The sequence below is a fragment of the Brienomyrus brachyistius genome, unplaced genomic scaffold (genome assembly GCF_023856365.1).
Source record: "Brienomyrus brachyistius isolate T26 unplaced genomic scaffold, BBRACH_0.4 scaffold54, whole genome shotgun sequence".
NCBI classification, from domain to species: Eukaryota; Metazoa; Chordata; class Actinopteri; order Osteoglossiformes; family Mormyridae; genus Brienomyrus; species Brienomyrus brachyistius.
In genome coordinates this window covers 274,598-296,371 of record NW_026042329.1, presented here as the reverse complement: position 1 = coordinate 296,371, position 21,774 = coordinate 274,598, and the positions used below count along the sequence as shown (strand labels likewise).

The 21,774-nt window shown below is 44.9% G+C and overlaps 1 protein-coding gene and 1 long non-coding RNA gene across 2 annotated transcripts in view; one reads left to right on the top strand and one right to left on the bottom strand.

The window, feature by feature from the left end:
* The window catches only part of LOC125724024 (NACHT, LRR and PYD domains-containing protein 12-like), a 593,671-nt gene that overhangs the window by 321,137 nt on the left and 250,760 nt on the right, over positions 1-21,774 (bottom strand). Inside the window, exon 8 of the mRNA XM_049000874.1 lies at positions 10,193-10,306. Coding sequence (XP_048856831.1) covers positions 10,193-10,306 — 114 coding nt within the window. The remainder of the gene's footprint in view (positions 1-10,192; positions 10,307-21,774) is intronic.
* The window catches only part of LOC125724087 (uncharacterized), a 198,776-nt gene that overhangs the window by 128,472 nt on the left and 48,530 nt on the right, over positions 1-21,774 (top strand). The window lies entirely within an intron of this gene.

Here is a 21,774-nt window from a genome sequence, read left to right as displayed (position 1 = left end):
CATCATCTTGTCATCATTTCTGTATGATCAGCAATGAGTGTAAATACATATATACGTTATTTCGTTATTTTCTAGCCACATACTTTTAGCTATTGTACCCTAAGTATGTGGTTAACAGCTGCCTACTTAGATAAGATTCTCACTTCCCTCTCTTGCGCCTCCCACTGACTATAAATAATGGAGCCAAGTGGAACCACCCTTTGTAGCACACTCTGCTGAGAGTGTGGGTACCCTTGGGCAAGTAACACTTTAAAGTGTGTTGTCTCATAATTCAAAGTGTAGTGTGGAGTTGGGGTGGAAACGTCGGGCACTTTCCCCAACTACTTTGAATTGCTGACACCATGACTGAAATCCTTATTTTCTGTGTTGCTGTACCTGAGAAGCTGTTAAATTTCCAAAACACTAATCAGACAATTATCAATCCTGTCATATAGGGATGAAATAGTGATGCTTTATTCATCCCCCTGGTAAAATAGTGCTGTCGCCTCTCTGATCTTGCTCTCTCTGACACACACATACAGGTCAGACTGCAGGGTTGGCCAGCATCCAGCCCCCTGAAGCTGGGGGGTAAGGGCCTTGTTCAAGGGCCCAAAACAAGCATCACTCTGCCGGCCAGGTATTTAAACCGGTGACCTTCCTACAGTACCACAGACATAGAGTCCAAACCCACTGAACCACACCGAGAATGTAAAAAAAAATATACATATCCTGTAGTAACCAAAATAAAAAAAATTCTGGGTGATATATATCAAAATACCCTAATTATTTTGATATAAAAGATATAAAAGCAGTTTCATGAATAACATCTGTACTTCTTCAGCAACAGACGTATGTAAGATCACTTACAGAGCTGTCCTAGATTTCTTGATCACAGGCAGCAGTCTCTGAAGACCTTCATGTGATCTGATGTATTTCTTCAGATCAAACACATCCAGCTCCTTATCTGACATCAGTAACACAAAGGCCAAAGCTGACCACTGTGCAGGTGAGAGGTCTGCTGCTGAAAGGCTTCCTGAACTCAGGTATCTTTGTACTTCCTTTATTAGAGAATTGTCACTTAGTTCATTCAGACAGTGGAACAGGTTGATGGCCCTTTCTGGAGATACATTCTCCTGTATTTTCTCCTTGATATATTGAGCTGTTTTCTCACTGTTATATGAGCTGGTTCTTGTCTGGCCCAGTAGCCTTTGTAACAGACTCTTACTGGAGTCTTTTGAGAGGCCAAGGAGGAAGCGGAGGTAGAGGTCCAAGTGTCCATTCTTGCTCTTTAATGCTTCATCCACTGCAGTCTTCAGTAGGTCAGCTGATGAGCTTGACAGAAACACATATAAAGCAGCGAGATACTCCTGGATGCTCAGATGCACAAAGCAGTACACCTTCTCCTGGTACAACCCATACTCCTCTTTAAAGACTTCTGTGCACATTCCAGAGTAAACTGAAGCCTCTGTGACATCAATGCCATTCTCTGTCAGATCTTGCTTATAAAATATGAGATTGCCTTTCTCGAGGTTGTCAAAAGCCAGTTTACCAAGTTTCAAAAGAAATTCCTTGCTGTATTCCTTAAGCTTTGTTTCATAGTTTCTCATATATTTGTCATTTTTTAAACTCGCCTGAAAGATCAGGAAGTGTGTGTACATTTCAGTCAGAGTCCTTGGAATTTCTCCACTGTCAGACTCACTAAAAATATTCTCAAGAACAGTGGCTGAAATCCAGCAGAACACAGGTATGTGACACATGATGAAGAGGCTCCTTGATGATTTCACATGTGTGATAATCCTGCTGGCCAAGCTCTGATCACTAAATCTCTTCCTGAAATACTCCTCCTTCTGGGCATCACTGAACCCTCGTATCTCTGTCACCTGGTGGAAACATTCAGGAGGTATCTGATTGGCTGCTGCCAGCCGGGAGGTTATCCAGAGGAGAGCGGATGGAAGCAGGTTCCCCTTAATGAGGTTAGTCAACAGCACATCCAGTGACGTTTTCTTTGTAACATCAAACCAGCTCTCATTGTTATGAAAATCTAGAGGAAGGCGACACTCATCCAGACCATCAAAAATCAATAAAACTTTGTACCTACACAGCTCAGTGGATTTAAGCGATTTCAGTTCTGGGACAAAGTGGTGAAGCAGATCAATCAGACTGTATTCATCCTTAATCAAATTCAGGTCCCGGAAAGGAAGAGCAAATATGAAGTGGATGTCCTGGTTTGCTTCTCCTTCTGCCCAGTCAAGAATAACTTTCTGCACAGAGACCAACTTTTCCCAATACCTGCGACCCCTTTAGTGAGTACAGTTCTGATAGGTGTCACACGTCCATATAAGGGTTTAAATATATCATTGCACTTGACTGTAGTATCTTCTGTCAGCCTTTTCTTAGATGCTGTTTCAATCTGTCTCACTTCATGTTCATCATTGACTCCTCCAGCTCCCCCTTCAGTTATGTAGAGTTCTGTGTAAATCTCTTTGAGAAGTGTTGGCTGTCCTTCCTTAGCTTTCCCTTCAAATACACACTCACATTTCTGCTTCAGGTTACATTTTATTCTACGCTGACATTGCCACAGAAGATGCCCTGAAATTAAATGAGAGATAAATGCTTTTTTAAACTCATAGATGACAAATTAAATCATATTACATTACATTATAAACTGAAATGTAATACACATTTTTCCATAAACTATGTTTCTGAGGCAAATCAAACACACACTGAATGAGGTACAGCTCTTACTCTTCTCCAGCATGTCCGCGAGATCATTTTGCTCCATGGTCTTCAGGATGTACAGTGTGATCTTCAGAGCTCCCTCTCTCCCACAGGTCTTCTGCATCTGACCATCACTGTCCAGGTCATTGTCCTCCTCCAGCTGAGGCTCAGAGCATTCTGGGTCATTCTGATCCAGGTACCTTTTGAATTTCATCAGCTCATCTTTCAGAAACATTTGAGCTTTTCTCTCCAGTAACTGAAATGAACAGTTACAGTATAATTATTATCACTCCTGGCATATCATTTTATAATTTCACTGGTGAATTAGTTGTAAATATCCTTCCTTTGACAAGATGAACTACTTATTGTACTTCTGTAGAATATGTATGTCGATTTAGAAACTTCACTAATAAATGCACCTTGAAGATAGATGATAAGTCTCCTTTTTGTGGATGTGAATTACATCTTTTCATTTGGTCCCTGTGAATAAAACACAAATATACATCCATTAATCCATCCATCCTCCAGCCATTTATCCCATTTTGGGGCTGGACAGGGTGGGGGGGTCTATTTCAGACAGCAGAAGGCCTAGGATACGGGTTCACCCTGGGGGGGATTCTAGTCCATCACAGGGCACAGGCACACAGAGACTGTCATATGTCATGGGGAATTTAGAAAGTAGCCTAAATACGTGTTTTTGGACGGCTGGAGGAAACCCATGTGATAGAGGGAGAGCATGCAGCTGCAGACAGACAGGGGGCTCAGCGTCCTGCACTGGGGGGGTGAAGCCACAGCGCTGCCCTCTGTGCCGCCGCTAAAATAGGCATTTTATGGAAAGACAAAGGTCCTGCACTGACACTGACCACCACTGCTGCTGCTTGGGGGAATAATAACCTACATTTGTATTTAAATAGATGTAACTGCCATCCATATTCTGAGCTTATTTCATTAGGGCGGCTTCCTGACATCAGCTTGATTATGACAGTATAAGAGAAGCAGTGACATCTAGTGGCAGCACAGAGAGACAGCAGGTAGCAGCCAGGAGAGACGGTTTGGCGTGTAGCTCTCAGTACCCAGTTACTCAATAACATTAACAGGACACTTCTTATCAAGTGATTATCATGATTTCAAACATTTCAAGTTTTGTTTTTGTGGCGGGGACAACCCTGTGCCCCGCAATGTACGGGTCCCCCAGCTGATCTCCACTTTCATTTTACTTTTTTAGCAACAAAGCACATAGATCAATTGTCCACTCCAAACCATCTACATAACAGTTTTGGATAAAATAGTAAGATCTATAAAAAATGTATCTTCAATTTGGCGTGACACCCCCTCCTAAATCTTACCAATGTACTCCTGCCCCCACCTTAATCGGTAAGATTAATTGCTGGCTATTAATTGCTGGCAAATTAATACTGCAAACAGACTAAGATCTCACAGTGTTTTTCCTTGTTAGACATTTACATTTTCAAAAAAAGTTGTTTTCAAAACATTTCTGTTTTTCTTGCAGTGCTTTTTTTATTCTGCAGACTCCAACGCAAAATGCAACAATAAAATCTAAAAGCAAACTACAGAACTATGCCTATTGCGCCCTCTTGTGTTAACATTAATAAATGGCTGTGTGCCCCGGTGCACTGTTACACACCTTCAATGTGCATCATCATATTTATCAATCGCAAAATATCTTGACACGGTGCATTGTTCCCCCCCCCCCCCCCTACTGCTGGCATCCCACACTTTAATTAGCATATTATTGACGACCCATTGTTTTAAATTCCCTCTTGTTCAGTTTCACCTCCAAAAAATTGCTGGAATCACCCACATTCGGGCCCCCTACCCATGTCAGCCTCGGGCCCCCAGAGAAGTTAATCCGCTCTGCAGCAGCTACCTTGTAATTCAGCACAATTTATTTGCCTTCCCCTGTTCAGTTAAAGATAAATAAATGAAATAAAAACCGATTAAATAGCCTGTGCATTTTTAATGGTTTGTTATAAGAAGCTGAGTATTTGTATTTCTCCGATTTTTCTACACATTTTGAGAATTAAGCTGATTTTAGTTGCATTATATAAAATTTGTTTTTATATTTATATTAAGCATCAAACATCCCCCTCAACATCTGTATAATCTCTTCAGAGGTGACTGTGGATATAACAGCAACCTCTGGCCACGTTGAATGTGTCTCTACAGCCACCAGTAGTTTGGCCCCTTCGACTGGTCCTGCGAGATCCAAACGGATGCTTTGCCAGGGACATGCTGGCCAATCCCAGGGGTGCATGAGGCCAGACTTACAGGCTCTTCTCAGAGAACTGCAGTGTGAATTGTGTAGTTGTCGTCCTTGAGACGCGATACGTTGGCGGTAGAGGTGCACGGGTAAGGTGATGAGCGGAGAGGCAAGCGAGCAGGCAGACTTAGGGCAAACGGGGATTTATTAGGACCACAAGGACTCGGGATACATCACACGCTGACGGACATCAATGACGGACACCGCTAACAGGTAAGACCAGGACTTAAAACCAGACAAGACTAATCAAAGTAATCAGATACAGCGGGGTACAATCAGGGAAATACACGTGGGAAGGCAGGGGGCGTGGCACACACGAGGAGCGGACGAGCCGGGCATGACAGTCCATTGGATAATATTCCATTGGATCCATTATCCATTGGATAATATTCATAAGAGTCTGATCGTTGAGAGTCTCCACCCTGAACTTTATATTGCGTGCTACGTGTTTTCCAGCTGGCCAGTGCAGGTCAGTCAGACAGTAGGGGAGGGGTATTGATAAAGGTGGGGCCGCCTTTATTCAGGCTGTGGGGAACCTACACTGGGCACCCAGGAGTAGCGTCTAGCGCTACTTTCTCAGGGGTTGACAGTCCATCAGATCCATCAGGTGAACCTTCATCCAGAAGGGTGAGTGTGGAACTTTTTTATTCCAATACTGGCCAGAGTCTCTTTCTGAATTTGAGGATATTTCATTTCTGCATTTCTCAGCATTCTTGAAGCAAAAGCTCTTGGTTCCTCTTCTCATGATGATGCAGGACAGCATGGCTGCTAATTCATAAGGGGAGTCAATGCAGGCGAGTCGGAGTGGTAAAGATGGGTCATAATGTGCCAACACCCTTTAGCTCATTAGCACCATTTTTGCCTGTTTTGTAGCAGCCTCACACTTATCTGACCACGACCACCATTTTCTCTCCTTCAGTTGCTCATGCAGAGGCCTTAACGGTCTATTCATCCATCCATCCATCTATTTTCTGAAAAAGCTTATCCTATTCAGTGTCGCAGGGTGTTCCTATCCCAGAGACCATGGATGCAAGGCGAGGAACAACCCAGGATGGGGCACCAACCCATCTCAGGCTTTAGCAGTCTATCCAGCTGTGGAATGAATTTCCCGCAGTAGTTTAGAAGAGTAAGAATAGACCTCAGCTGGCTCATATTCTTGGGACCTTTGCAGACCCGTAGAAATCACACTCAAGATTTTATCCATGTCTTTCTGGAACAATGTAAGAGCCACCAGTAACTTCTTTCCACCATCCAATCCAGAAAGCAGCTCCTCAATAACAGGAAGTAGGTACTATTCCTCAGTTAGCGCAGGGTTTAAAGTCACATTAAAGGCCCCTCACAAGCAAGGTGACCATCTATTTACTGTATATAATCCAGCACCAATGATGTTGTCCACTGGCCATGTGGTACCGGTACAATAACCCCAATCCCAACCAGTCTCTGTTTCTCTGCATTGACTTTATGTTTCAGTGCCTAGGGGACCTTGCTGGCCTTCATGAAGCATGGTGTGGTGCCAGGCTTCACCTGCAGCTTGACCTTCTTCCCCTTCATGCTTCTTGGTTCATCCTTGAACACCACTGCATGTCACCTCAGCACTGCTGAAGGCCTCGTCTCATCCACTGACACTTTGTTCTCTTTAAGCTGCAATTCCATGACAGCATTACCAGCTGAAAACTGGCTCCAGCCCTTTCCGCCACGTCATGGAGAGGGCGTGCTCAGATGGTTATAGGAGGTCTCACTCCAAATTACAGTTGACCAATAGATGTGTAAGATGTACACCGCCATCTAAGAACTGCCCACCCCTTAAAAAATCCAGAAGCTAAACAAAAAAGTGAAGGAGATATTTTAAATATATATTTACATTCTGGGTGTCATAGTGGTGCAGTGCTTAGCGCTGCTGCCTTGAAGCAGGAAGGTCCTTGTCACGATCGCTGCGAAGTACGCGGGCGATCGTGCGGGCAAGCGGGCAAGCAGGAAGCAGGCAGGCACTTCCCACCTGCGTCTGTGCCCCCTCCCCTTGCGGGACACAGACATACCGACCCCTGGTCGGGGTCGATGTCGCCGGGGTGAGGATGAAGAAGTCACAAGTAAGGTCCCCGAGAGGTCCCATTCAAGCTCCTCCACCTCCGGAGAGGGAGGAGCTAAGATGGAGTCTTCTGGGACCTCCTCAGGGACTAGGGCAGAAGGGACTGGAGCTGCAGGCGGAGGGGGCGCCTCGGGAGCTGCTGCAGGAGGAGGGGGCGCCTCGGGAGCTGTTGCAAGCGGAGGGGGCGCCTCAGGAGCTGCTGCAGGCGGAGGGGGCGCCTCGGGAGCTGCTGCAGGCGGAGGGGGCGCCTCGGGAGCTGCTGCAGGCGGAGGGGGCGCCTCGGGAGCTGCTGCAGGCGGAGGGGGCGCCTCGGGAGCTGCTGCAGGCGGAGGGGGCGCCTCGGGAGCTGCTGCAGGCGGAGGGGGCGCCTCGGGAGCTGCTGCAGGTGGGAAGTGCGCCCCAAGCATGGGCGCGGGAGCTGCAGACGGGAAGTGCGCCCCAAGCATGGGCGCGGGAGCTGCAGGAGGCGGCTCGGGCTCCAGGGTCGCGGACAGCGAAGGCGGCGGCTCGGGCTCCGGGGCCGCGGGCAGCGAAGGCGGCGGCTCGGGCTCCGGGGCCGCGGGCACCTAAGGCGTTGGCTCGGGCTCCGGGGCTGCGGGCAGCGAAGGTGGCGGCGGCTGCACGGGAGCGGGGTCCGCGGACGGCAGGATCGGAGGGAGCTCCTCAGGCCCGGTGGTCACAGCTAGCAGCGGAGGCGGCTGCTTAAGCTGCTCAGTGGACCGGTGTGATCTCCGGAAGGGGGAAGCTGCAAAGGGAGGCAGCTGAGCACCACTGGGGACCATCAGGATGATTGGGAAGTCCTCCCGATCCTCCTGTGGAAGAGGACACTCAGGGACGAGGGTGCACACCCCCTGGGCGATCGTCGGGGCGACCGTGGGTCTCCTCTTTTCCTTCCTCCGGCACATGGCGGTGGCGGGAGGCGGCGCTATGTCCGCAAACACGGACGGTGATAGTATGGGTCCCGGCTCTCGAGGAGCGACATAGCGCTCATTCCGGAGCTCGGTCACAAGGCGGAGGTTGTCGTGTGCGCGTCCTCCTCAAGGGATAGCTCATCCAGGATGTCCCTGCATCGACTAATGAGGCTCCAGGCAGGGACATCATCGCGGATGCCGGATCGGGCTACCCAAAAGAGCAGCTGTTCAACGTAGCTGATGAAGTCCTCCTCAGCGACGGAAGATGCTTTGTTACGTTGGTCTGTCATTCTGTCACGATCTCTGCGAAGTACACGGGCGATCGTGCGGGCAAGCAGGAAGCAGGCAGGCAGGCAGAATACGGGATCAAACGAGAGTTTAATAAGGAAGACGGGGACCGGGAAACAGCTCACGCGTACAAACATCAATGACAGACAAGGAAAACTGGGGAGACCAGGACTTAAATACACAGGACTGATTGAAAGTAAATGGACACAGCTGGGTACGATCCGGGAAACACACGTGGGTAAGCAGGGGGCGTGGCACACATGAGGAGCCGACGAACAGGTCATGACAGTCCTGGATTCGGTCCCGGGTCCTTTCTGTGTGGAGGTCTCATGCTCTCCCTGTGTTCGCATGGGTTTTTGCGGGGGCTCCGGTTTCCTCCCTCAGTACAAAAGCATGCAGGGCAGGTTCATTAGTGAGTCTAAATGCACCCTGTGCTGTGTTGGCGACTGCCCAGGGGGGGCTCCTGCCTGCACCCATTGTTCCTAGGATAGGCTCCGGTCCACCCCCACGACCCCAGTTTGGATTAAGTGGTTTCAGAAAAAGGAAGGATGGATATTTAAATTCTGATACTTAAAAAATTGCATGTAGTTTTAAAAATTTTGATGAATTCTTCTGGCACAAAATTAACTCCATACCTGTCACATTGAAAAAAGTTGGCATGATCAGCTCCTCTTTAACGCCATTAGCTTGGAAAAAAAAATCTGAACCGTTCACAATAAGCAGCCCAGCTCTCATTGTTTTATCAGACTGCAGGTTAAAGGCATTTTGTTACTTTATATATAAGATGGTCATTTATCTTCTCAGTTAAAATGTTTGTTTTCACTAAGATAAGTTGAATCACACAAATGTCACTTTCCCCTTTTCCAGTTGCTACCAGGCACAGTGACCAAACATCCACAGTGTCGGCCATGAAACTCCACCATTCAAGGCAGTGAACAGCAGCAAAAAGTCTGTCCCAGTTGCCAGTGAGTGTTTGCATCCAGCTCACTGCACGTCCATATTTCACCTAAACCAGTGTTTCTCAGCCCAGTCCTGGGGACCCCTGACAATCCACAAATTTTGCTCCCAACACAGATGAATGGGTTGAGAAACATCCTCTGTGTGAAACATGGTTTAATATTGTAGGGCGCACAAGTGATTTTGTCAGTTTGACAAGCTTAATGTAACGCTGACCATCAATTATTTAGAGGAGGGACATCTGGTAAAACAATATACGCTGATATATATATAAAATCCAGCGTATAAGACTAGCCACAAATGTTCGTTTCTACTCATTTTTATTTTATTTCAGTTCATTCAGTTTAATTGAAGTTTAGGTTTTGTGTCTCATGCTTTTGGGTTCATTTGTGATTAACAAAATGCTTTTATCATCGTTTCTGTTTCAGTTTGCACCACATAAATATCACATTTATTCTGATCTGGATAAGAACAATGTAAATATCACCTTTTGGTCGGATGACTTAACAGGATAGTAATTAGTTATGTAGAGGAACTGTTAATGTGAGCATGGTGTGCAATAGTGATGGACAGGCTGAGGATTGCGATCAGACAGGAGACCCCATGGACTATGATGTTCACAGATGACAGTGTGATCTGTAGTGAGAGGAGGGAGCAGATTGAGACGAGCCTGGAGAGGTGGAGGGATGCACTGGAGGGAAGGGGAATGAAAGTCAGTAGGAGCAAGATGGAGCACATGTGCGTAAATGAGAGGGAGGGTGGAGGAATGGAGCGGTGGCCAGAAATAGGAGCAGTGAAGGTGGATGAGATTAGTTACTTGGGGTGAACTGCCCAAAGTAATGGAGAGTGCAATAAAAAAGTGAAGAGGAGGATACAGGTAGGGAGGAGTGGGTGGGGAAGAGTGATAGGAGTGATGTGTGACAGAAAGGTGTCTGCAGGGGGTGTCTTGTGTTTGTTTACATGTATATTTACCTTTGATCTGTAGGAAAAGGTTTCTCTCTGAAGAGGATTGGTGGGACCATTGACCTGTCACTCTTCATGGAAACACAGCTGGGTGCAGGTGAGCCTGCTCTCTCCATCAGGACACTGTGGACAGTGAGAGGAAAGATCCTCATTATATAAATATAATCCATATAATATGTTAATGCAGTTTTTATTATTCCCTAATAAATCCCTCGTTGGGGGCGGCATGGTGGTGCAGTGGTTAGCACTGTTGCCTCACACCTCTGGGACCCGGGTTCGAATCTCTGCCTGGGTCACATGTGTGTGGAGTTTGCATGTTCTCCCCATGTCGTCATGGGGTTTCCTCCGGGTACTCCGGTTTCCCCCCACAGTCCAAAAACATGCTGCGGCTAATTGGACTTGCTAAATTGCCCATAGGTGTGCATGTGTGAGTGTGCCCTGCGATGGGCTGGCCCCCCATCCTGGGTTATTCCCTGCCTCATGCCCATTGATTCCGGGATAGGCTCCGGACCCCCCGCGACCCAGTAGGATAAGCGGTTTGGAAAATGGATGGATGGATGGAAATCCCTCGTTTCCTGATCCTGCGGCTCCTCATCCTTAATCCCTGATCCATGTTTTCCCCCCCGCAGTGTGGCAGGTTTAGTATTATTGTTACAATCTCAGTTGCTAGACTTGGTTTTTGTTGCTTTTCATTCCTATTTATTGATTTATTTGTTTATATATTTGTTGGTTTGTTTATGCTCTACTTCACTATTTGTGACCATTTCTGATAGGATGGATGATCTGTTTGTTGTCTCTAATGTAAAAGAACTGGCTGACTGTGGAAGAAAAAGGAGGAGAAGATGTCGAGGTCTTTTTATTAATCTACACGTATTAACATGTTCCACACTGATCCAGCCCTGGCTAGGATCCCTTTCTGCTTTTATATTATGGCCTGACTATAGACCCAAAGAGACATGCATGCTAGTGGGCTGTAACAGTCGTTTTACCATAAATCACAATGCTCTTCACAACACGACCCTGACAGTGTTCCTGTCTTATTCGGCTGTTACTCCTATGATCACTGATATTTATAATTGATTAGACTAAAATACTCAATGCCACATTTTTGAGAATAAGTATTTTTGAAAAATACTGTCATTTCAGCTGGGAAATGCAGCCCTAGATTCTGTAAGACAACAGTGTATCCGTAAGTGGGAACACCATAAAATTAAGCTCAAATGGGATTCCACACAATAAATTTCACAGGGTTCCCCATGATAAGTTTTGCTGAGCGACTACCAGACTTGTACTGGAAACCTTTATGTAAAAATATAAACAGCAGAGGACAATGTCCAGGGAATACAAATTAATGCATATTTTTAAAGGAAACTAAATTTTATGAATGATAATCATGAATCATCTACTCTACAGACCTGAATCACGACTCTCAAGGAAATTTATTAAGTTAAAACTATTACTCCCTCTTTCAAAAATGTTGGAAATATGTTTTAATTTATCTCTGTAAAGCAGTTCAAACACACAGGTTCTGTCTTACCTCTCTGTTGTCTTTGTTTTACACTCCACAGGGGGGGTCATTTCAGAAGCAGCTCCCTCCATTTTTGTGCTGATCCACACCAGATGACTCCTGCTGGGGCTTCTGTGAAAATGAAATTGCTGCCCTGAAATTGCACCAAACTGTGAACCCAAAACTGAGGTTTGTACCGAACCATAAGTTCTGTGTACCGTTACGCGGCTGTTAAATATACAGTGGAAATACACTTAATGTAAATCCTGTCTTAGACATATGATCACATAACTTAGGCTAATATAACCTGCATGGCCACATTACTGCTTTGCACTGGTTAGTCTAGAAAGGTCACACTGTAGATTGTCAGCGATCGGTTAGTTATTTTTTTGCATTATAATTGGTTCATGGGTCAATTACAGTTTGGCCCACTGGGTCTGGGCACAGGGGCCCCAGGGCCTTTGGGGGGCCCCGAGTGAAGTCCTCCGTCTTATGAAGGCAGTCCATGGCCATTTTTAGATGAAGATGTCCAGCAAAGAGACGGTTTTCCATTGTAAAGTATGTGAGCTGTATCTGACCTATATCCCTGCTGACTTGGCCCTGCTTACTAGCACAGCCAAAAAACTGACCAAACCTATCTGGTTACGTCATCAGTATCTGATTGGTGGAAATGCACAGAGACAAGAAAGAACCAGTGATCTGCAGTGACATGCATGGATTATATGAAGGAATAAAGGGTATATTCTATATATATTTCATTATTAGAAGTATCGCACATCGCAATGTATATATGCATTCCTGAAAATTCGGAACTTAATTTCCAACCTCTTACTTAGAAAAGTAATATAGAAGAACTGAATGCAATGGATTCATAATGGAAATCCATGCAAGCTGATGTTAATTCTGCTAGCATTTGATGCTAACATAACACAGTAATTCTCACAGGGCGCTTTCACACCACAGGAATGGTTTATTTTTTAGGAACCAGGACTTTTTTTCCGGAACCAGAAACTTTAGTCATGTTCACAACACAGAAACTCCACCAGACTGTAATTCCTTGGAGTCGGTTCTGGAACCTTTTAAGTCTCGTTCTGGAGATCCGTGACCCTGAACAGGAAAAGCGGTTACAGATGGATGGATGGATGGATGGATGGATGGATGATGGATGGATGGATATTCTGCAGTAGGTACTTTTCATTGGAACACTGGGGTTGGGCTCATAGCAATAACTTGCTGATTGTTTGACCACAAGCTCTGGAACTGAATTGGAAGTTATGTGGAATTGCGGGGAAAAGAGATAAAAGCACTGGAGCAAAAACTGAGCAGATGGAATTATTTTTGCACCTTAAATTACATTTAATCCATCAAAGAAAACCTATTTGCTTGTGCATATTTCTGCATTGGAAAGTAGATCATTAATAAACATACTTTTGTCAGATATCTCCGGTGCCATTTTTCATTCTTTGGATAACAGAAGATCAATCTGTCAGCCAGATTTAGTCAAATAACGTGGCCATATAAAAGAATGTGTCCCATTTTGATTGCGATCAATCCCCCAATAACTAACAAATAACAAGACGTTTATTCTCCATTGTTTTGGGGAGGTGGTGTAGTTTTGTATAAAATTATGAAGTTTAACCTACAACATTTCTGTGTCTCCCATGTTTATTTAGCATAAAGGTTCTAGTTCCTGTTGTGAGGTGTGAAAGAGGACAAGAGCTCCAAAAGTCCCTGGAAGAGACAACCTGGGAACTTGTAACCAGGAACCATGGTGCAGAACTCTGGTGTGAAAGTTCCCACAGACAGAGGAGGGTAAATTAGCACAAAGTAAATCATGATGGACACTGTGTGAACAGCAGACAAGTGTCACTTTGCTCTCCAAACCTGGCAATGCCTTTACTGAGCCAGTGGAAAATTAAAGTGGGCAAGAACCACACAGTATTAATTTTCTCTATGTAGAATGAGTTGGTATGGCGTGGTTCCTGTATGGAAGTGGAAATGCACCTTTAGATTTTGGGGCCATAAGGCCCCTTCAATTACCTAAGGGGGCCTCGACCCTGTCCCCCATGGCGACCATCAGCATCCAGTTTTGAATGAAATCCTCCAATAAATATGCAGTGCTTGTAGTTAGTGTTCTAGCACACAGGTTAATGGAAACTGTGGGTTTTGGGGTCTAAAGGCCCAGCTCATTACCATGAGACTCCGAAGCTCTGTTCCCTGCTTGTGAAGGCAGTCAGCAATCATTTTCAGATAAAATCCTCTGGTTCTCTGCACAGCCCAAAGGGAACAAGTGGCATAACGTATATGGTGAGGGGTAGGGGGGCCCGAAAGGTTTGTGCCCAGGGGCCCATAATTTCTTAATCTGCCAATGTACTGGCTAAAGTTAGCAGCACCACAGACAAAGAAACAAGTACTAAAATAATGGAGATAATTGCACTGAGGCACCAACACATGACATGTTTATAATTCAGTAGTAAATCTGGCCTGTAGGTCGACATTTCATGTCCCACACGATAATAAATGATGTAACATCATTCCAGTAATCTGCACCGACAAGTTAAGCAAGTTTGTCAGGCAGCCGACGCACTGGACTTGCTGTAATGAACATTCAACATGACACGAAAAATGACAATAAGGAAGAGCTACAGGAGTTTCATACAACAGAGAGTCAGAGATTCAACTACAAGTAGGTAGCCAACAAGTACATGGGGGATGGGGGGGGGGGGTGTCCTGCCATTTAGCCTGAATGACTGAATTTAAAGTGCCTCCCTTCTGAGGTCCTGACTGCTCCTTTCCAATCACCTAATTAAAAATCACCCACCCACTGAATTTTGTTGATTGCATGAAGTAAAGTTAACATTTGATACTTTAACATCAAAGCCATTATTTCACTTCAGATCCACTGTGAGTGTATTTTTAATGCTGCTTCTATTAATTTAAATAGAGGTATAAAATAAAGGTGTGAGACCTGCCATTTCTACTGTATTGTCTGTCTTGATCTTTCACTCTCACACATAAGCCCACACGTTATCAAAATCTGCCTTACAATAAATTTTATTTTTAGATTAGACAAAGACCTCTGCTGAACAAATCTATGTTGTTTTAACTGAATTGCTGAGAGAAAAAAACACAAAATAATATTTTGGGCTTTGGGGTTGAGGTTCGTTGTTTTTATTGGCCTACCTGAATCGTACTTTTTTTGTCCAAAATTCACAGGGATCTGCGTGAGCTACAAGTTAGAATTTATTTATATAATTATCCTACATAGCTGATAGTTATACATTTTATAGTCGGGCACGTAGCTATAATACAGGCTTGAACACCCGTACCTGCCCAGGAATTTGTTTGAGAAATTTGCCGATCAGACACCAGTTCTGTCAAATCTCACGAGACAAACAAGGAACCTCACCCCTGAAAATAAGCCCAAAATAAGCCAACTGTCAAAGTCAGATGGAGAAATCAAGCCCAATACACACAATCACATGGATCACAGTCAGTCCTGTTTGCCATATTATGTGTACATATAACATACATACAACAGTAACTCCAGTAACTGCAATACTGCAGACCTGCTTCTAAAGTCTTAATTTATCATCGTCTTTAGTTAGTGTGACAGTACATGACTCCTTATGGCCATGAACATAATATGGCTCTTTGTAGCACATTTTGCAAATTATTGGACACTGAACTCATTAATATCCCAACACAAAGAATATATCTGAGAGAGATGCAAAATCCGTTGAAAGTGGCTGAGTGCAGTGGCTGAGTGCAGTGCTTTTCAAACCAGTCATGGGGACAGACCGCGTTTCTGCTCCCTCTCAGCTCCCGATCACACCTGTACCAGGTAATAATCCAGCTTCCCCATAGTACCTGTAACATTACATCATCGGCGCAGCCACTGTATATAAGTGTGTCATACATGCTTATTTTGTTATTAATTATATCTTTTAAATATAATCTTACCTTGCAATACAAAATGCCTTTATATTATTCCAGAATCTTATCCGTGTTTCTTGACAAAACGGAGACTCCAGTTTTAAAATACTTTCACTTTTATTTACACACAGCAGGAAATAATCACCTTCATACCAAACATGCCAGCGGTCAAAACAGAAATGGACATGGACTCAATGGCGGTAATGATTCGGGATTCCTTTGAGTTTATCTCAACAGTGTGGTGAGGTACACTAGTAAACACAGTGGCATTTTGTTATTCGTGATTTGTGAATTCAAATGACGTCATTCCTCACCCCGAAATCTGCCGATATTATACTTTGCCTTTTTATTGTCAAACACGAAAAATAAAAAACTTCACCATATAAACAGCTCCAGTCAGGCTCATTCTGACCAGTCTGATATGTGATTTTTTTCAGTCCTCAGTTCGCCTGCCAGTGACTGATAAGTGCCGAGACAGAAGGGCCACATACCATAGCAATCACATCCCACTCTCGGAATGGAACAGGTTCTCATCTTGGGGACTAACCGTATATATGTACCTGTCCTTGCCTTGTTTGTTCAGTCGGTCACTGTGATTGTTACTTGCATGTTAGTTCCTGTGTTGTTAGTCTTCTCTTCCTTGTTCGGTCCCCACATTACCTTTCTGTTGTATTTTTAGTGTTTAGTGCTTTCAGTGTTTTCAGTTGTTTTACTTTGTGGTTAGTTTTAGTTAGTTCTTGTTTTACTTGTTATATTTTGACCCCTCATGGTCCCTTTATTTTCTGATTCTCCCTTTATGTTCTGTTTCATTAAATAAACACATTTGTTTGAGACGCTACGTGGATCATCCTTCCCTTTGTCATGCCCGCCATGACAGAAATGTCAGAAAAATATGTTATACAAATAAAATGGAATTGAATGGGAGGCAGAGTCAGGTTCTGCACCCATCTGTCGCAGCCTCTCATGTCTCCTCCCCGTTTGGCAAGCAGATATTGTTGGCCATCTTGCCCTCCCTGTTGTCTTTAGTGTGTTTCCATTGCTCTCTGGACTGATGCATGGCTCAATGTGCTGAGTGTGTGGCTGTTCACCCCTGTGGTTGTGTGTTCAAATGCCCCCACCTCTGGTTAGGTATTTTGTAGATATTGTTTCGTAGTGTTTCATTTGTATCAGTCTTTCTAGTTCCTGTGTTTTGTCATTTACATTCTGTTTTGTTTGTTTGCTTTGTGCCCTTGGTATTGTTTTACCTGCCTTTGTTATTTTCCTAGGGTTGGATTCTGTTGTTTCTATTTTCATTTCAATTCAATTTATTTGTATAGCACATTCTCACAACATTACATTGTCTGAAAGTGCTTTACAGCATCCACACCCAAAGCCCCCAGTGAGTAAGCCAATGGTGACAGTAGCAAAGGAAAAACTCCCTAGAAGGAAGGAACCTTAGGAGGAAGCCCAACTGCCTGGGGCTGGCAGGGAAAGTCAAAGTCCCAGTTCACATTGTCCCAGTCTTAACATTTGAGACACAAAGCAGGGGGCAGGGAGGTGATGACAGGCAAGTGCTGGAGCTGCTTCAGATGGCAAGGAGAACAGTGGTACAACAGGAGGGCATAGAGGGAAGGTATCACAGGCAGAAGGGCATAGAGGGAAGGCATCACAGGCAGAAGGGCATACAGGGAAGGCATCACAGGCAGAAGGGCATACAGGGAAGGTATCACAGGCAGAAGGACATACAGGGAAGGCATCACAGGCAGAAGGACATACAGGGAAGGCGTCACAGGCTGAAAGGCATACAGGGAAGGTATCACAGGCAGAAGGGCATACAGGGAAGGTATCACAGGCAGAAGGACATACAGGGAAGGCATCACAGGCAGAAGGACATACAGGGAAGGCGTCACAGGCTGAAAGGCATACAGGGAAGGCATAACGGGCAGAAGGACATACAGGGAAGGTATCACAGGCAGAAGGAGATACAGGGAAGGTATCACATGCAGAAGGGCATACAGGGAAGGGATAACGGGCAGAAGGACATACAGGGAAGGTATCACAGGCAGAAGGAGATACAGGGAAGGTATCACATGCAGAAGGGCATACAGGGAAGGGATCACTGGCAGAAGGACATACAGGGAAGGCATCACAGGCAGAAGGACATACAGGGAAAGTATCACAGGCAGAAGGGCATACAGGGAAGGCATCACAGGCAGAAGGAGATACAGGGAAGGTATCACAGGCAGAAGGACATACAGGGAAGGTATCACAGGCAGAAGGGCATACAGGGAAGGCATCACAGGCAGAAGGACATACAGGGAAGGCATCACAGGCAGAAGGACATACAGGGAAGGCATCACAGGCAGAAGGACATACAGGGAAGGCATCACAGGCAGAAGGGCATACAGGGAAGGCATCACTGGCACAAGGACATACAGAAGGGACGGATTACGGACCAGGCCAGCGGGGCCGCTGCCCAGGGGCCCTTGGGGTGCAGGCGGCCCATGGGGCCCCTAGCCCAAAATAATTTGCAACGCTTATCAACAATGTATTTTCGTTTGTCTATTTTAGAGGGCCTACATTCTTTGATCCTCTGCCTACAAGAGCCCCAGACCCAATAGGGAGGGCGTTTGGCTGCCAAGGGCCCTTGAATTGTGCAGAAAGTTTCTTTTAAGTTTGGTTTATCTATACCCTGTATAGTACGTTGCTTATGATCGCCAGTCTCAATATACAGGTCATGTTTGTGTGTGTGTCCTTAGACAGTCTTAGTTTTGTGTGCCACCCTTATAACCATGTTCACAGAGTGTCAATTATTTTACCCCTCACACTTAAACACTTGTATAAATTTGAATAAATAAATAGGTATAGCTACCCCTGCATATATGTTATACCAGAATAATCTTGGAAATTGAATAGTCTAACCAGGGATCTTAGTGTGCCCTAACTTTCAAAGATTCTTTTTCTTTGTCTGACAAACCTTCCCCCCCCCTTTTCTTTTCCACATTCCTCGGCAGCCCTTATCCGATCTTTGTAGCTGTTAGTAAGCTCTTTGTGTTCTACCATGCTACATTAAGAGATTTGAATTAAAGAATATATTATCCATTCTTGTCAGAAGATCAACTGGGATAAGCCACATCAAGCCAAATATGTTGTTCCCAGATTTACAATGTAAATTGGTATTACCACAGACTAACGGCCATGCCTATCTAAGGGTAAGGTGTGCTGTTGGAATGAGAATATGTCATATAATGTTAACAGCTCTGAAACTAAAGACATGAGACAGCCATGTCCTATGGAGTGTGACTTCATCAGTGGACTTTGGAGGACAATATACACCCTTTTAATTTTCAGAATAACTTTCTAACAGTTATTAATTAATATATTTTTATGCATGTTACATGCCATTAGGGCAACACACTAAAGCTTAATGCTTAAATGTGACGAAACACGTACTCAAACAATTCAGCTGCGGTACACTTGCCACGGTGTACCCACGGTGCACTGCCTAAATCACACTTTACAACTTATTTATGGGTTAATCCTTTATTAGTCCCCCCAATGGCGCAAAAATAATCGGTGTGCATCGTCGTCTGCGTACCGAACATCACAAGTGTCATTAGAAACGCCTCACCTTACTTCCGTTAAATGTTAAGGGACTGCAGCGTCTCACGTGCTGCGACCGACGGGAAACCCGCAGTTACCTCAGGACGGCAGTAGGTGGCGGACGTGAGGTTCAGCCGTCTGAAGTTAAACCGTATTTTTTCTGTAAAATAAAAATTTGCTACGCCTTATTTTTAATTACTTGTGTAATTATTTACTTAGGTAGTCAGGACTTAGTCCGGCTTTTAATGATTCTTTTCCCGTATTTTAATGGGGGTCAGAGAAACGCCGTTTGCTAATTAGCTTGTCGATGGTCAGATATAGCTGTTCACAGGTTTAGTTTGGGAATTTTTATTGGTGCTTGTTGTATTTTGATCATTTAATCAACCGTGTGTTACTAATGTGTTTTATGACTTTTGTGTTTAACTCTACGGGTATTTTTTGCTTTCGCAGTTATGTTTCCCGCCTCGTTTTACATGGTTATTATATATGCTGATTTAATCTAATCGTGCTTGTGAAAATACAGTAAAGTGTATTAGTTTAATTATACGATTTATGTTACTCAGTTACCTCACTTACGCATTCAGCCGAGCGGAACCAGGACATTAATAGGATAGAATAGGAAGCGTCTATTGTCAGTGTAATAGTAGGAAATACAATATATAGACAGAAATATATAAAATGTTCATTTAAGGTGAGGGGAAAAGCCCCCCGCAACCGTCAGCCTTACATTTCATGACACTTTAATCAGACAGAAAAACAGTCATTTTGCATGTTTGCTCTGTTTGCTGAACCCAGTCACTTATTTCTGTCTAACATACGTCACAATTCAGAGTAAAAATGGTTATACTGGTTAAAAAGCAGAGATTTTACCTTTTTGCCACGGAGAAGCAGCGACATGTGACACTCTGATACGGTAAAAATGATTCCTCCAGCACACAGTGAGCTATCCCAGCATGCACAGCGACACGGGGGAGTTTGTATAATTAACCCCAAACCCTGGATAGAGGGGTTCAGTGAATGAGGAGGTGAAGCTGTACAGGAGGGTCAGTCCATCAGAGGAGACTCTGTAGAAGGACAGAGTACCAGCCGCCCGGTCCAGATACACTCCTACTCTGCGGGAGTCTGAGGGCTTTATGGGTATGACAGTTTGTTTATTATTGTGACAGACAGAGTAACCGTAATGACAGCAGAACAGCATCCATGACTTGTCATTGAATCCAAGGGCACAGTCATCACTCCATCCTTTCCTCCCGATTCCTTTATAAGTCACTGCTATCCAAGCTCCATCTCCACTCCACTCAGCCTCCCAGTAACAGCGACCAGTCAGACTCTCTCTGCACAGAACTTGGGGCCAGCAGTCAAATCTCTCTGGATGATCAAGATATGGCTGCTTTGTCCCCCATGTCACCTTCCTGTTCCCCTCTGACAGAGACAGGTATCTGTTTGCTGTGTTGGGGTCCAGCGTCAGCTGGCAGGAGTCTGTAGGCAAGAGGAAGAGCGATTAATCCCATGACGAAGCCCAGCATGTCCATCATTATCACTGTCACACCTCACACACTCAGTAACACAGAACTCGCTCCAATACACACATTTTATTCCCAATATACTCATGTAGCCGCCCGAGTCTGCGGCGCTCCGGCTGCCCCCTGCGTTGTGAGACACGCCGAGCTGAGAGACTCGCTGGGGACCCAACTGCATTTTAGCCTGCGCTCTATTATTCTGTACGATACATAAAATATAAAAACGAAGCAGGAATTCAAGTATGTGAAATACCTCAGAAAATGTCGGACGCCGCGCGACGCCGGCGGGAAGAAGCGCCGAAAAGCTGCGCGTGCTAAATTAAGTCTTAATTACAGGTAAAAAAAAAATACAAACAGCATTCATCAGACATGTTAACCGTAAAATTGTATACCAAAGAGCACCACTAGAAAATAATATCTCTTTATTTCAAAATAAGACCTTCCTTCAAACCGTTTCGGACACATACCCCCCTCCAGCAGCGTTCAGCGCCGACTATTGATTGAAGGGGGGCTAGGCTGCAGCCAGACACTCGTGGAACTTTGTCACACTGAGAAAGGGGAACAAACTGGAACGCAGGCAGGAAGAGAAGGGGGGCTCCAGCCCTCCTCGTAGTGCAAGTAAAAAAGCAAAAGGTACATGGACAGGGTCGTGGTGACATTAAGCTTACGCTTGACCTGCGGGGACATAACAAGGGAGGGGGTCGCTGACACTGCTTAATTGCAACATAACAAGATAAGGTAAAAGGGAACGGGTGTGGGGACTAACGCCAGCAATGTCAAAACAATAGTTGTATGTTACGTCAACTGGAAAGATACCAACAAGAACAGTAGACGCCCTAAACGGGGTATAAAAGCTAGACACAGACAACAGGGAGCTGAGCTTCCCTTGGTGTGTACTTTTGTGCATCTGAGAGTGGCTCCCGGATCGATCTGTAGAACAAATAAAGAGAGCTGACTTACAACCATCCTTTGCCTCACGAATGCATCTTTTCCTCATCAACGGACTCGGTGGAGTCTAACTCCAACATGATGTGTCAGTTATGAAC